The sequence below is a fragment of the Meriones unguiculatus genome, chromosome 18 (assembly GCF_030254825.1).
Source record: "Meriones unguiculatus strain TT.TT164.6M chromosome 18, Bangor_MerUng_6.1, whole genome shotgun sequence".
Lineage (NCBI taxonomy): Eukaryota > Metazoa > Chordata > Mammalia > Rodentia > Muridae > Meriones > Meriones unguiculatus.
In genome coordinates, this window is record NC_083365.1 from 11,563,750 (window position 1) to 11,580,525 (window position 16,776).

The 16,776-nt window shown below is 43.6% G+C and overlaps 1 protein-coding gene across 2 annotated transcripts in view; it reads left to right on the plus strand.

Moving 5' to 3' along the window:
- Positions 1-16,776, plus strand: part of Dnaaf9 (dynein axonemal assembly factor 9) — a 128,076-nt gene that overhangs the window by 56,688 nt on the left and 54,612 nt on the right. For both annotated transcript variants that reach the window (XM_021653657.2, XM_021653656.2), the window contains exons 17-20: positions 3,927-4,038; positions 7,100-7,170; positions 8,997-9,047; positions 9,979-10,066. In XM_021653657.2, the coding sequence (XP_021509332.1) occupies positions 3,927-4,038; positions 7,100-7,170; positions 8,997-9,047; positions 9,979-10,066 (322 nt within the window). The remainder of the gene's footprint in view (positions 1-3,926; positions 4,039-7,099; positions 7,171-8,996; positions 9,048-9,978; positions 10,067-16,776) is intronic.

The window sequence follows — 16,776 nt, forward strand, 5'->3', positions numbered from 1 at the left end:
AGAAATGTTGGTAGCCAGCAAGCCCTCTGGATCTGCATGTCTCCACACCTCAGTGCTGGGGTTGTAGTCAGCCCTAGCACCCGGCTTTTATGTGGGTGTTGGCGATGGATCCAAACTCAGGCTTTTGCACTTGGACAGCATGTATGTCACCCAGTGACCCATCTGTGTACACTGTCCTTTGTTCATTCTGTATGGGTGTTCCTGATAAATTGTCTTCTCCTTATATTTATGATCAGGGGAAGGCAGCTGCAGTAACAACTGTGATAGCTTGATAGCATTTCCTAATGTTCAGGTGCAAGAGATGATACTGTGTTCTTCACTTATACCCCATAAGGTTTGGAGACTGGGTCCTAAAGTAGTGGGTGGAGAAACATATAATATAATGGGCTATCAGTATTTAAATAGTGTTTAAATTTAAATTTAAATAGCTATCAGTATTTAAAGTATCAGTATTTAAATAGTGGAGCTAAGGAGGAATGCGGAAGGAGGAAAGAGAGGTAAAATAAGAAGGGAAGTATGTAGTTAAAGAATCAACAAATGAGCCAGGCACAGTGGTGCACTCCTGTAATCCCAGCACTCCGGGAGGCAGAGGCAGAAGCAGAGGCAGGCAGATCTCTGTGAGTTTGAGGCCAGCTTGGTCTACAAAGTGAGTCTAGGACAGCCAGGGCTACACAGAGAAAAGCTGTCTTCAAAAGCCAAAACCAAACCAAAACAAAAAAAGAATCAACAAATAGGAAGATGATGGCTTAGTGATTAAGAGTGCTTACTCTACAAACATGAGGTCCTGAATTAGAATCCCCAACAGGTACATGGCTGCATGTACCTGTAACTCCAGTATTGGAAGCCTGAAGATACATCTCAAGAGTTCTCTAGCCACCCTAGCAGAAAAAGGCAAGCATCCACTTGAGTGTCTTAGTTAGGGTTTCTATTGCTGTGGTTAAACACCATGGCCAAGGCTACTTACAGAAGGAAGAGTTTGGGGGATAAGAGTCCATCGGCATCGTGGTGGGGTGCATGGCACTGGAGTAGCAACTGAGGGTTCATATCTCAGTCCACAAACAGGACGCAGAGAGAGCTAACTTGAAATGGCACAGATATTTTGAAACCTCAGCCTACCTCCAGTGATGTACTTTCTCCGACAAGGCCGTACCTCCTTATCCTCCCTAAACAGCCACCAACTAGGAACCAAGCATTCAAACATCCAAGATTATGGGGGACATTTCATTCACCCCCACATTCCCCTCGTTGGTCCCCAGAGTCTCATGGCCATATTATATGCACGTTTAGTTTAGTTTCAAAACTCTTCATAGTCCTGCCACAGTCTTCGCATCAGTGGTTCTTCTTAACAACAGAGGGAGATTCCCTAGCCCCATGTGTAGACTTCATGACTAATCAGTCTCAAGACTATTTAAAGCTCTTACTTGTAACCCCCTGTAAAATTAAAAAGTAGTTTATATATTCCAACATACAATGGCACAGAATATACATATACTATTTCCAAAGAAATGAATTAGGGTGTAGTGAAGAAATACTGGACCAAAATAAGGCAAAAATCCAGCAGAGTAAACTCCAAATCTCATAGCTCTATGTCTACCATCAAAGGGCTTATATGGCTCTGCCCTTCCAGCTTTACCACCTGCAAGATACATCTGTCTCTCAGGTCAGTTACACTTCCTATCTGCAGCTCTGCTTAGCAGATGTCACATGACTCTGGCACTTCTAACATTCTGGGGCCTCCAGTGAAACTTAGGATTCACTTGCATAGCTTTCCACCATGGCCTCTCAGGGCTTCCATGTAGGGACTCTGCTGCCATACTCTTGGTATCAGTGGCTCTCACAGAGGAAGAGTCCGTAACCCCATGTATATCCTTCATGACTAAAGCCAGAACCATGGGGATGACTTTGCTAAATTGAGCTCCCAGCTTGGGATGGGCCCTCATTTTTCCTGTCTAAGAGGAGAAAAGTCCTTAGTTGTTTTCTTAAGTGGGGCCTTGTACAGATTTGGACCCTCCTTGATGGCACCTAAATCCTTAACTGTTATAGTCTCTCTTCCAGCACAAGCCTTGGCTGTTAACTTTAGCTTGTCAGTATCCTTTTTCTCTCTAAACTGTGCACTTTGTATTCAGGTCTAGCACACCAATAGCTCACTTTCTGGTACCAACCTTTGTCTTAGATACTCTATGCAAGAGGGTGCAGTAAAGAAACTTGTTGACTTGACTGAGTTGATCTAATTTTGTTTCTGACCTACTAAAAACTTTCATTTTGGGGCTGGACAGATGAGTCGGTGGTTGAGAGTGCTTGATGCTCCTTCAGAGGCTTCGAGTTCAGTTCCCGGCACCTACATCAAGTGGGTCACAGTTTCCTGCAGCACCAGCTTCAGGAAATCCAGTGCCCTCTTCTGGCCTCCATACATACCTGAACATGTACACATGTACATACACACACAAATAAAAATAAAATTTTTTAAATGATTAAAAATAAAATCTTAAAAACAAAAACAAAAACCGTTTCATTTTATTTATCTTGTCATGAAAGCTTGAATAGCTTTTCTTGGTTAGCTGCTCCTTTTATCAGTAGGAGCTGCATTCCAAGACTTGTTTCAGGAAGCACTGGGGTGTGTGTACATATACAATGTTTTTCTAATATATATACACAACTTTACTCTTGTGCCTTGAGTCAAGTTTTTTGTTGAGTCAAGTTAACTTTTTTGAGATAGGTTATCAATGTTACTGTAACCTTGGCTGGAACTAGCTCTATAAACCAGGTTGGTCTTGAGCTCATAGAGATCTTCATGCCTTTGCCCTCCCAGTGCTGGGATTAAAGGCATGTACACCACGTCCAGCTTGGTTCAGTTTCAAAGTAAATTAGAATTAATGGCAACTTTATCTTTGAGAAGCCCATATCCACTACTGCCTGGCCAAAATTTACTAAGTAGATTAGGCTGGCCTTGAACTCATAGAGATCTGCCTCTGTGTCTGACTTTCATTGCTGAGTTCTTCTCTTTCCTTTTTAACCCTCATGTTTAAATCTATTCTAAAATATCTTTATTAAATCCCAACTCTGTCAAAAAAGAAAAAACACTACTGTGAGCATTGTGACACTGAGAAGTCAGTCTGATAACTCAGATGGCTGTTGACTAACAGACAAGTAATATGTACACTGTGGGTGATCTGGACAAGACGACGGTGCATACCGCAAGCAAGATGGAGTGAGACAGCATAAAATATAGCCATTCTCCCCAGAATGGAATGCGTTTAAAATCCATGCATTGCTTATTCCTGGAGTTGCCCATTTAATACTCTTCAGCCACTGTTGCCCTGAGTAAGTGAGGTCACAGTGAACACAGTCACAGCCATGGTGGCAGGAGGCTCTGCTGTGTGATGCCTCGAGAGTGTGAAGGGTGTTCAGAGCCCTAGACAAGACACCTCTGACTCTAGGCTGTAGCCAGTTATAATTAAGAATGAAGGCTGTGGGGCTGGAGAGACAGGCTCAGCAGTTAAGAGCACTGGCTCTTCCAGAAGTTCTGAGGTCAATTCCCAGCACCATGTGGTATCTGTAACTGCAGCTCCAGAGGATCCAACACTCTCTTCTGGCTTCTTTGGGCACCTGTACACATACAGCATACATATAAATAAAATTTCTTAAGTTAGAAAAAAGTACAAGGAAAAGATGGCAGACTATATTGTTTCTTAGGAGGAGGACAATTTAGGGGAAATTATAAGAACATAAATATTCTGTCCTTTCAGCATGTGCATGTCATTAATCAAGGGTCACCTGTTGGAACGCCTAAGGCACCTGCCAGGATTTCAGCATCTCTTCTTAGGGATTTGTCAGTATTCTTTTGCCATGTGCCTGACTGTTTCATGTGGACCCCCTTCTGAAATGCTAAGCTGATAATGGCTCTGCCCTTCTTTTCACTGACACAGGCTTGTATGACCATCTATGACATTCCTGACTTGCTAGGAGGAAGAGGATACTTAGGATCTGTGGTCTTCTCAGAGTCATTTTTGACATCTCGGATCCTGGTTAAAGAAAAGGGTGAGTGTGTGTAATGCCTGGAAAGCAAACCTTGAAAAGAATTTTTTTTTTTTTTGCAGACTAAATCATAAACTAAGCTAAAGACTTAAACTGATTAATATGTTAGTTACTTACAATGAGCAGATGGCATATATTCTAGTTGATGAATAATACTCATAAATTAAATGCTGACCAGTAGTTACATGGGCAAAAATATAAACAGGGTGTTTACAAAAGTAGAAAACAAAAAATAAGGCGGGATGGATTTATGTGTATGACGATATGAAGCCTCACTTACGCTCAAGAGGAAACAATTTAGAGTAAATATTAGATACATTTATTACCCCTTCTGTTGGCAAAAGAAAAAGCTACAAAGGATGGTAATATGTGGTGCTGGTAGCATCACCTGTTAGCTGTGGGACTTGCAGAAGTTCGTCAAGTGCTCTGGCAGCTTTTGTAAATCTTGGGGTTTGACAGCTCCAGCAGTAGGCGTGCTGTGTTGTGTGATAACCCTCATGGAATCTTGGGTAGCAGAGCTCCAGGTGCTCAAGTGTGAGCTGCTCTTTTGTAGGCCTAGGAAGCCGAACGCTGCTCTGCAAGTGTCGCCTTCTGTGTGGACTTGGAAAATTAGGATTTCCTTTCTGTTGTTCTTTTTGTTCTTCAAGACAGGGTTTCTCTGTGTAGCCTTGCCTGTCCTGGACTTGCTTTGTAGACCAGGCTGGCCTCAAACTTACAGAGATCTGCATGCTTCTGTCTCCCTGAGTGCTGGGATTATAGGCATGTACCACTGTGCCTGGCAAAAACTGGGATTTCTTAGCCCCTAGCAGCACTGGTGGGCCTAAATGTCAAAATTCCTCTGCTGTTGACAGTTGCCAGTGTCACAGCTCCCAAGGCCTGGAGTGTCCAAGACTTTTGGACTTAAAAGTTCTCTGGAACTTTTCCAAATACCAGGACCTGCAGTTCTCCTTTGCTGACCTGTATGGCCTTTGATTCTTCAGCCCATCTACCCACCCTCTCCCTAACCCTGCCAGCCCTCAGTTGCTGACAAACTATTCATCTGCCTCTTCTGCGTTGTAAAGCAGCTAGCCACATTGCTGCTTTTTGTGGCTTGACCTATGAACTATGCAGTATTGCTGCTACTTTGCTACCTCTGCTGTCATTGTCACTCTTAAGTCTCGGCTGCTTCCTTCTTTGTATTACTAGATTAGCCAGCACCTCTAAAAGTAGACAAGAAGAAACCACTTGGAAGAAGCCTCATATTGGACTTTAATGTCGCAATACCAGGGGAGGCAGCAGAGGAGGTTATCTCCCAGGCAATTCAGCAAATGTGTTATATAGCCTGAGAGGAAGGTTTGCACCAATCACAGTAGAACTTGCATGTAAACAAAGGTATATTTTCACTATTTACACCATTTTCTCTTTGGTGCCAATCATAGCAATCACTCTGCTAGGCCACCAGAGAAAGTAACCACCTCTGACCTTAGTAAAGTGGTTGCAAGGTCATCTGGAGTTTTTCAAGGTTTGTAGTAGCAGAGTCTGGTACAAACTGAATTTTTTGGCTGAGGCTGCACCTTCAGGAGCCAAAGCAATACACTGTTAGCATTGTGTGATTTCGTTAGGACATTAGTGGGCTGTTCAGAAGAGCCAGCGTGCAGTGTCGTCCAGCTGGCCATCTGACTTCCAGTTCTTCTGTACAGAGTAGCCAGCGCAGCAAGGGGTATGCCCAAACTGCCAGTTAAGGAATCAAGTAGCCCCACCCTGTGCCAGCTTAGATTGTTTACAATGTGAAACATCAGAAATGCTTGCAGTAGGGGCTTAACTTATTTGTGGTTGTGAGTACAAGGCTAGCACTCAGTATAATCCCAGCACTCGGGGCAGAGGCTGGAGGATCTCTACCATAAGTTCAAAACCACTTTGATCTACATAGCAAGTTCTAGAAGAGCCAGGACTACATAGTCAGACCCTGTCTCAAAAGGTCAAAAAAACCAAACAAACAGAAGGCCTAAACTTCTAATTATAATTAAACAGGATTTTGACAGATTTTTTGCTCCCAGGAGAGGACAGTCTGCCTCATCTGTCTCAGCAAAAGTATCCTACTCTCTTAGTTGCTTTTCTTTTGCTAACAAAACACCATGACCAAGGCAACTCATAGCATAACCAAGATTTATGGTTTCAGAGTGAGAAGGTCCATGATGGCTGAGCAAAGGCATGGTAGCAGGGACAGTGGAGAGCTGAAAGCAGAAGACAGAATCACTCTAGGACTGGTGTAGGCTTTTCAAGCCTCAGTGCCTCCCCTCACACACACATATCCCCTCCAGGAAGGCTGCATTTTCTAAACCTTCCCAAACAGTTCCAACTTGGCACCAAGTGTTCAAACATAGGAGTCTGTAGGGGTCATTCTTGAACCACAGCATTCCTCAAAGGCTTTTGGCCATATTAAAATGCATTTAGTTCAACTCCGAAAGTCCCCATAGTCTTTCAGTCTCAAACACTGTTTAAAAGTTCGAAGTTCAAAGTCTCTTCTAAGACTCAAAGCAATCTCCTAATTGTAAGCTTGTGTAAAATCAAAAAGCATATTACATTCTGCCAACTTACTGTGGCACAGAATATACATTACTATTGCAAAAGGTAGAAATCAGGGTACAGTGAGGAAATACAGGCCCAAAACCCAGCAGAGCAAACTCCAAATTCTTCCATTCCATGTCTGATGTCAGAGGGTTCAGGGGGCTCTTGCCTTCCAATTCCACTGTCTAACAACTGGTAATGGTAGATGTGGCTTTAATGGGTATCCATAAATCCACTTCTTGATAAAAGTAAATGTAAGGTAAAAAAGACTAATTCGTTTTTATTCATTTACATGTGTGCTTCTGTTTCTTCTGGTGAATACTCAACCACCTTTCATGATCAGCTTATTACTACTCTCTGTGTCCCCAGATAAGGAAGCTCCCTTTGTTGGGAGATGGGGCACCAGACTGTATGCTAAAAGGAACCCTTTCTTCTGAGAAGAGAAAGGGCGCTTTCTATCAAAAGTAGGCCAGCAAGGTGGCTAGGCATAACTGGCATGTCTTTGATCTTCCTACAGATGGCACTGTTACCCCAGATATCAGCTACATCGTCTTGACAGCTGCCATCCCCAGATTCTGTTCCTGGCTGGTCAGTATCCTACACAGTGGTCCTAACCAGAAAACCCTGGGGCAAACATTTACGGATTCCTCCTTACTGGGGCTCCTGAAGGGCTGTCAGATTGTGATCAAGCTTTTATGTAGGAATAGAACCCACTCATAGTCTTAGAAACCTTCAAAACAGGAAGCTGAGTTATTTGTGAAGTCACGCAAGAAAAACATGAGCACCCTCACGTTGCAGATGAGCACACTAGAGCCCAGGATGATTTCCAGGGACTAGTTCCAACACTTGATCAGGGCTCTGCTGTCCAGGGTCTCACAGACTTTGAGAAGTTGATCCATTCTCTGGTCAGAGTGATTGCTGCTGTTTTTCTAAGTATCTCCCTGCATGTAGAAAAGTTTGTTTTCTCTGATAAGGCTGGGTCTGAAATACAGTTTGGCTTTGTCATTGATTTAGTTTTTGTTTTGTTTTAGATTGGGTCTCATGTAGCTCTGGCTACCCACAACCTCTTACTGTATAACCAGGGATGTCTTGAACTCTTGATTCTCCTGTGTCCACCTTTCAAATGCTAGGACTACAATGTACTACCATTCCCAGATTAGTATTTTGGGACATGGCATCCTGGTATTTAAAAGTTTAAGTACTGCAGTAACGCTTGAATTTCTTGATGACAGCATCTCAGGCCACAAAAAGAAGGGTGAGATGACAGAGGTGAGCTGGTAGAGCAACTCCGAATGCTGGCCAGCAGTGGGTGGTAAACTAGGTAACTTCAACACACAGAACCTGCAGTCCCTTTTCCTGAGCTGTGTTCCAGGGCACTGCAGGTAGCTTGTTAGGAAGAGACCAGGTGTAAGGGAAGTCTCAGTTGGACCCCACTCAGTTTGCAGAGGGCACTGACATGTAATTTTTCTTTGTTGAAAGCTTTACACATAGTTTGCTTCCAGTAACTAAACCTAAGTCACTTGAGATTAAACACACAGTTTGCAGACCATAAACAGGCGTGGTAGTACACACCTGCAAACCCAGCACTGGGAGGCTGAAGCAAGAGGGTTACAAGTTTGAGGCTCACCGGGGTTATAGAGCAAGTTTGAGGCTCACCGGGGTTATTACATAGTGAGTTCTAGAGCAGCCTAGACTGAAAGTAAGACCTGCCTTTAAAAGACAAAGTCTTAGCTGAGCATGGCGGTACATGCCTTTTAATCTCAGCACTCGGAAGGCAGAGGTCGGCAGATCTCTGTGAGTTCGAGGCCAATCTGATCTACAAAGAAAGTTTCAGGACAGCCAAGGTTGCACAGAGAAACCCTGTCTTTAAAAAACAAAAGCAAACAAACAAAAAAGACCAAGTCTTAGAACCTATTGTAGGATCTGTTTCTACAGTTCTGATATAGAGGAGAACGAAGAGTCATCCTCCAACATTGTTTAGGTAAAAGTGCACTCCGGCCAGGCCTGGTGGCACACAAATTTAATCCCAGCACTCAGTAGGCAGAGGCAGGCAGATGTCTATGAGTTTGAGGCTGGCCCGATCTGCATAGTAAGTTCCAGACCAGCCAAGGCTACATAGAGAAACTCTGTCTCAGGGTCTACTCCAGTGTTTTCCCGTTCTTTATAAAGTGGTACCCCAACCCCACAGTGAAACATAAGTGGAGATTCTGCATCCTTTCCATGCATCTGAGCCTCATGAGCTGGGCTTTAGGTCCAAAGCAGGAAGCCCACCCTGGCCTAGGGCTCGAGCAGCATCTTTGCCAGTATGTCAGGGCTGAGAAGACTGGATGCGATAGAGAAACCACCCGGGTAGCAACAGCAGGATCCGCCCTTGAAGCGCTAACTTGAAATGTCTTCATTTCTATTCAACACAGGTAGACGATAATGAAATAAAATTGGCTGAGAAAACCCTGCAAGCAATAAGGGTAAGCAACATTTGTGTTCTTGTCTTTAGCATGAGATGGGGGCTGGAGAGGTGGCTGAGCAGGCTGAGCACTAGCTGCTCTTCCAGAAGACCCAGGTTCAATTCCCAGCACCCACAACCATCTGCAAATCTACTCTCAGGAGAGCCTATGCTTTCTTCTGGCCTGCAAGGGTACACAGACATACATGCGGACAAAACACTTACTCATGTAGGATACATAAATAAAATGCTTTAAATTATTTTAAATATTTGTTACTGCTAAGAAAAGGATGATTCTGTACTTTTTGTCTTTGACTCCTATTCACATTTCCCACTACTTGTTAGTCCTCTAGGGAAGAAAATGGGAACAAAGTGAGGGAAATTCCACCTAGACTTTTTAATGTCTTTAAAAATCTCCCTGTCCATTTTTTTTAAGTCAGCACTGGGGATCAAACCCAAGGCCTTGAACATTCTAGGCAAGCACTCTCTACCATAGCTACCTCCCCAACCTGTTTTGAGCACTATTAAAAGCAGATTCAAAATTGGCCTACACAGAAGCAGAGCTGGCTAGGTGTTAGGCCAAGGAGAGGGTGACTTCTAGTAGACATTAGTCCACTAGAACAAGAAAAGAACGCCACAAAAAGTGTACAGAAGCCAAGTGTGTTAGTTAGTACATACTTGTAAGGATTTCAGCTGAGGCAGGAGAATCACTGCAGGTTCCAGACCAGCCTGGGCTATGGTGAGACTTTGTCACAAACAAACAAACAAACAAACAAAAACACCTCAAAATGTTGGTATTGTGCCAAAGAACCAGGTGATGCCAAAGCACATGGCAAATGTTTGGTGTATTCAAGTCTGACTCACCTTTTTAGACTGACAAAATGGTTAAGAATTTGATTGTGTTAGTTTTTATGCTGTAAATCACCAGCTTTTTGTTGCTGATGTTTTTAAAGGGGGACGAATGTTTCTTGGGCACTTTGCTAACAGAAGGAAAAGGAGCATATCTCTATTCCAACGGTCCACAGCCTGGGCCTGAGAAAGGTAAGCAGCTGTGACTGTTTTTGGCTGTGTCTGAGTCCCTTGTTTGCAGGGGTTAGCACAACTGTTGTGGTTAATAATACACCTGTTCTTTGAAAAGTGTTGTTTTCCTGCGGCTGTTTCCCTTGGCTCAGCCACTTGCAGATGAGGAAACTTATGGTGGTTTCCCGAGCACAGGGTTGGTACCACAACTGCACCTGGTCCACTTGCTCTGCCTGAGCTTTGTTCTCAGGGTGGGCCAGAGTGGCAACACTTCCAACATAGAAGCCATAGACCTACACAATTTTCTCCTTGTAACTTACTATGACTTCATGTTTTACAACAACACCTCGGTATAACTTGGAGTTTGCAAGTCAAAATTGTAGGCAAACAGGGCCTGATGGCACATGAGGGTAACCCCAGCACCAGGAAGGCAGAGGCAGGACATTCTGACTGTGTTAAAGGCACCCTGGACTACATAGTGAGCCTGATGCCATCCAGGGCTATTAATCAGATAGTGTTACTAAACAAGAACACCAGGCAGGCTTGTGTAGATCAAGAGCTAATGAGGCCTAAATCAAGGATCATCCAGGCCTGACTCTAATCTAGAGGCTGTGGGGGAAAAGCCTATTCCCAGGCTTACCTAAATTGTTGGCCCACCACTTCCCTTTGCTCCATGTTATGCCTGGCTATTAGATACAGACTGGTCTCTTGAACCCTCAGCAACCAAGAATAGCCTTTGTGTCAAATCTTACATCGATCTGCCCTTTGGCTTCTGTGAGTCATACTATTTTCTTTACTATATAGTCATTCCCTTGCAAGCATCTCATCCCTTTATGGCAACAGTTAAAAGCCTTAAATCTCATGGGCTCAGACATTCCACAACTCATCACCATGATCATTTCCAGGGACTAGAAAGATGGCCCAGCAGTTAAGTGTGCTTACTGCTCTTGCAGAGGACCCAAGTCTGATTCCTAGTATCCATGTCAGACTGCTCACAAGACCTTGTAACTCCAGAGAATCTAATACCTTTGGCCTCCAAGGGCTCCTGTGCTCAAGTGCATGTGCCTACACATAAAATGTAAACACAATTAAAAAGAAATATTCTTTTAAAAAAGAAAACCTTAGCCACGTGGTGGTGGTACATGCCTTTAATCTCAGCACTGGGAAGGCAGAGGTAAGTGAATCTTGGTCTACAGAGTGAGTTCTAGGACGTCCAGGACTACACAGAGAAACCCTGTCTCAAAACCAAAAAGGAAAAAGAAGGAGGAAGAGAGGAGAGAGGGAGGGAGGGAGGGAAGGAAGGAAGGAAGGAAGGAAGGAAGGAAGGAAGGGAAAGGAAGGAAGGAAGGGAGAGAAAGGAAGGAAGGAAAAGGGAGGGAGGGAGGGAGGGAGGGAGGGAGGGGGAGAGAGAGAGAGAAAGAAAGAAAGAGAAGGAAGGAAGGAAGGAAAGAAAGAAAGAAAGAAAGAAAGAAAGAAAGAGAAAGGGAAGGAAGGAAGAAAGGAAGGGAGAGAAAGGAAGGAAGGAAAAGAAAGAAAGAAAGAAAGAAAGAAAGAAAGAAAGAAAGAAAGAAAGAAAGAAGGAAAGAAAGAGAAGGAAGGAAGGAAGGAAAGAAAGAAAGAGAAAGAAAGAAAGAAAGAAAGAAAGAAAGAAAAGAAAGAGAAAGAAAGGGAAGGAAGGAAGGAAAGAAAGAAAAAGAAAGAAAGAAAGAAAGAAAGAAAGAAAGAAAATAAAGAAAGAGAAAGGGAAGGAAGGAAGGAAGGAAGGAAGGAAGGAAGGAAGGAAGGAAGGAAGGACGGAAGGAAGGAAGGACGGACCCTTGTTTTTAAAAAGAGAATATCTAAGCATATCCAGCCTGTGGCCCATGGGATATCTGACACAGGATGGCTGTGAATACAGCCATGAATCATGAAGTTAGTGCAAACGTTGAGACTTTTCTTTATGCAAGTTTTGTGGAGTCCAGGGGACTTGATTTTATGGTTCTCGAGTATGACCTTTATGGTTAAAATTGTGTTGCAGTGTTAAAAATCTGGACACACCTGAACCCTATATAGATAAGGCTCAAAACAGTAATCAAGTACAGGTCTGAAATGTAATTTCTCTTTATGGACTTATGAAACTAAAGAACTAACTATTTAGCTGGGTGCAGTGGTATATGCCTGTAATCCCAGCACTCAGGAAGACAGAGGCAGGTGGATCGCTGTGAGTTCAAGGCCAGGCTGGTCTGCACAGTCAGCTCAAGACAGCCAAGGCTACACAGAGAATCCCTGTCTTGAAAAACAAAACAAAACAAAACAAAAAAAGAACTACTTTGCTTTGCTTTCCCAATATAAAGGCAGAGCTAGCATGCGTGGGATAAGTGCTTTGAGCTCAAAAGCGGGAGGGTGAATTAGTGAAGAGAGGCTACCAGCTGAAAGCAGCTTTAAGATCCAGCTGGGCAAGCAAGCTAAGTCTGGTGGTTCAGGCCTTTAACCTCAGCCATGGGAGGTAAGGTAAGAGGATCAGGTTCAAGAGATCCTGGCCAACCTAGTAATTTATTTTGTTTTGTCTCAAAATAAAAGTAAGGGCAAGAGAGCTGTCTCCGAGGTTAAGAGCACAGCTACTCTTCCAAAGGACCGGGTTCAATTCCTAGCACCCACAGTGGTGGCTCACAACTGTCTGTAACTCCAATTCCAGGGGATCCATGCCCTCTTCTGGCCTCCAAGGGCACTCACTGCATGCACACGGTGCCCTTACATACAGACAGACAAAACAATCATGTACATAAAATTTATTGTTTTTTCCGAGACAGAGTTTCCCTGGGTAACTGTCCTGGAAGTCTCTCTGTAGACCAGGCTGACCTCGAACTCACAGAGATCTACCTGCCTCTGCCTCCCAATTAAAGTTCTGGGATTAGAGGCATGTACCACTACTGTCCAGCCAAAATAAAATCTTAATTAAAAAAAAATTAAAATCGTTTTTGAGCTATAGGTCAGTGGCAGAGTGCTTACCCAGCATGTTCTGAGTTCAGCTACCTTGGTTTAACACCCAGTATAGGGTGTGTGAGTATCTAAGTGGGTGGTCAAATTCTAGGTTTTGGATTATGGTCAAAGCCTGGAATTGTTTGTGGCTCTCAGCTCTGCCCTCTGAGCTGTTAGTTTTGCTTTCTCAGCTCCTTTCTTAGGACTCAGGAGCTAGAAATAATTCTCGTTGTGTCTCAGCTCTGCCCCCTTGGCTCTTGTTTTCACCCTCAGGGTTCCGTAAAAGAAATTGTGTCTGTGTACATGGCCGTGCATGTGCCACAGCATGTACATAGCCACACACGTGCCTCAGCACTCATTTGCTGGTGAGAGGACGTGTTAGAGGGGTCAGTTCTCTTCATTCACCACGTAGGTTCTGGAGATGATAACTAAATCCTCAAGCTTAGCTTAAACTGCCTCTACCCACAGAGCCATCTTGCCATCCAGTACTCAAAGCTCTTTATCTCACTCTGGGCCTAATGTCTCAGCCTTCTTTTTTCCTTAGAAGGTAGACCTTACTTTGTACCTTAGTGGTTTCATGCATCTGCTTCTTGCCAGGAGAATTCTGGAAACTCATCATCCTCCTTTCCTTTTCTTACTCTGTCCCTTTCTGTATGGGCTGGCAATGTTTTTGTTGATAGAAAATTGCTTGAAAATGTGGATTTCATGGAATCCTTGTTCCTTTTTGGTTTCCTCAGAATAGCTCTCTCTCTCTCTCTCTCTCTCTCTCTCTCTCTCTCTCCTCTCTCTCTGTATGTGTGTGTAGGGACCAGGGAGACAGACAGACAGACAGACAGACAGAGACAGATTTGCTGTGGATCTAATCCTGGGCCTCATGCATACTAGGCAAATGCTATGCTACTGAGCTGTAATGCCAGCGCCACAAATACCATTTCATGTGATTCTTGTTCGCTCCCTGTTGAATATAGCATTTCTGTGGACTTTGAACTCTGACTTCACAAATTCCTCAGCCTCTACAAAGCAAATCCTCTTTCTGGATGGTTTGTTCTTATTGAAAGTGTTTTGGTTGGTGGCAAATTCCTTTCCCTGTTCTTAGGTCATTGGTCAGCTTCTCCGTTCACATAGAAGACAAAGCGCACTGGGCTCTGGTTTCAGCCCATGATGTGTTAGGGAGCTGTGCCCTGCCCTTCACTGCTGCTCCTCCAGATCCTGTTGGTGAAGACCCGGGAGTCAGGGGCATTGTGAAAATCATACAATATCATTACAGTACTAACCTTGGAGCAAGATCATGTCCAGTGGGTATGAGGACTTGTTTGGGTTTGAAACAAGAAGACTTGTTTGTGTCTGCTGTCTCCCATGGTGGCCTCAAACTGGAGGTCTTCCTGCCTTTGCCTCCCATGTGTTGTTAATACAGGTGTTTGCTACCACACTTACATTGTAAAGTATATTTGTTGTTTTGATTAGAGTGTACTAGGAGTTGAACCCAAGGCCTTAAGAATACTAGGCAAGCGTTCTGTCACTCAGCTGCTTCCAAAGCCCTGGGTTTTGTTTTGTGTTAGGGACAGGGACTCACTATGTATTCTTGGTCAGCCTAGAACTCACTGTGTAGACTAGGCAGACTTGAGTTGACAGACATCCATCCGCCTACCTCCAAGTCCCCAGGCGTTTTTAACAGGCTGTTCTTTAGTCCATACTGGCCTCATACTTGCCAAGAATGACCCTTCTACTTCTGTTTCCCAAGAACAGGGAATTGGGACATAGGTATGTGCACTGTGCTGTGTTTATTCAGTTTTGGAGATTGAACCAAAAGCTTCATGTATGCTAAACAACCACTCTACCAACTGAACTGTATCTCCAGGCTTTGTGTAGTGTTTTAAAAATCAAGCTGTAGATAAAATAAAGAGGTGGTTATATGCTGTCATCCTTGATGCATTTTTAATATTCATCAAGGGTATGTGCCAAAATCAGTTTGTATCTTCTCAGTAAAGGGGCTTATTAGAAAATTGATTTTACGCTATATTGTGTTATCCAACAAAATTTAATGTATCCAGGCTCTGTAAGAATGAAGGGCACAACTAGAAATTTCTGGGTCCTTATTAGTCACATTGTTTATGTTCTGCAAAACTCCAGTTCATTTGTGTGCTAAGCAAATACTCTACCACTGAGCCATTCCTAACCTAGTCATGTTATTTTAAGATCTTAAACTCCATCAGGGAATGGTGCATATGTTTATAATCCAGCACCCTCATGCTCCTAACACTTGGACCAGTGAGGTAAATGGATCACCAGTTTCAAGGCCAGCCTGTCCACATACTAAGTTCAAGACAAAGCTGGATAGCAAAACCCTCTTTTAACCCTCCTTTCCCCAGAAAACTTGGATTTCACATTTACCTTGGAGTACACAGTTCATGCTGAGGAAAGTTCTGTAGAAGCAAAAAACTTTTAGCAAGAGTCTCCCTGGTCTGAGTGTTGAGCTTTTTACCAGTTTAGAGTTCACATCAAGGGATTAACAGAGCTTTGAGTTTATGCCATTTAGGGTCAAAGACCACCCTCTCTTCCCTCCCGCGTTTCTTCTTTTGTGGTACCATAGATTGACCCTAAAAGCCTTATTCATACAGGCAGGAACTCTTCCACTAAGCCATATACCCTGATTTTTAGCCATAAAAATTGCTAATTTTTATTTAGATACAGGGTCTCTCTAAGTTTCCCAGACTGGCCTTGAACACACTATATAATAGACAAGCCTTGAATTTGAAATGCTTCTGCCTCAGGAGCTCATTGGCTTGAACTTTCATATCGTGCTAGGGGTTCTCTTAAAGGAAAACAACAAAATGCCTAGGGCTTTTCTCAGGCTTTGGTAGGGGGATTACAAAGATTGAAAGCCCTAAAATTCAAATGTTGTTAGTACCTTAAAGTCTGCCTCAAATTGAGGAGTATTTATCTTGCGCTTCTCCTTGTGATTGATCAAAGTCTTGGTGATCAGGTCCTGAGCTCTGTTGAAGGTGAACACTTGTCTGTAATTATAGGGGTTGGCAGCAGCATCTGCAGGATAATTCAGATCTAGACAGTGGTTCGGCCTTCTGACTACTCTCACCAGCGTGCTTACAACTGAGAATCGCACTTCCCCTTAACTGCTTCCAGCTCCAGTACTGTTTCCCTTCCCTAGCATAGTGGCTTTTACTGTCATAGACTTCTTGCTATTCAGCTTTCTGGGCATTCTTGTCTTTCATGTGTCCTTGTCTTCTGGCCCTGCTGTCCTTGACGAGGCAAGCTGCCCAGTAACTAATCCTTAAGAACTGACTCATGGGTCCATGTCCTTAAACATGTTCTGTTTTTAACTCAACCCAAATAAAGTGACACCGCACGTGTTGTCCTGGGGCTTGCTTTTGGGTTCAGTATTACGCTCCTAGAATGTACGCAGACCTTATTGTGTTTGTTTGGGAACAACAGAGCAGTGCAGTGGAGTGGCAAAACTTGCTGTGAAGATGTGTGTGGGAAGTGGAGTGCTGGTACGTCCAAAGAGGCTCAGACAAGGGCAAGACAAAAACGAGGACAATTGCATCAGTTGTTTTGAAGCCAACTGTGGCATTGCTGATTAATAACAAAACTGGGTGTCGGTTCAAGGTCAGACAGACAGTTGCTAGGTAGATGTCCTTATGGAAATACTTTTAAGAGCGCAGAGGCCTCTGTACAAGCTATGGCATTCTTCTGTAATAGTCACAATCAAGCAATCACAATTGAAAGTCCTTCCTTCATAACTTGACATTACTTAC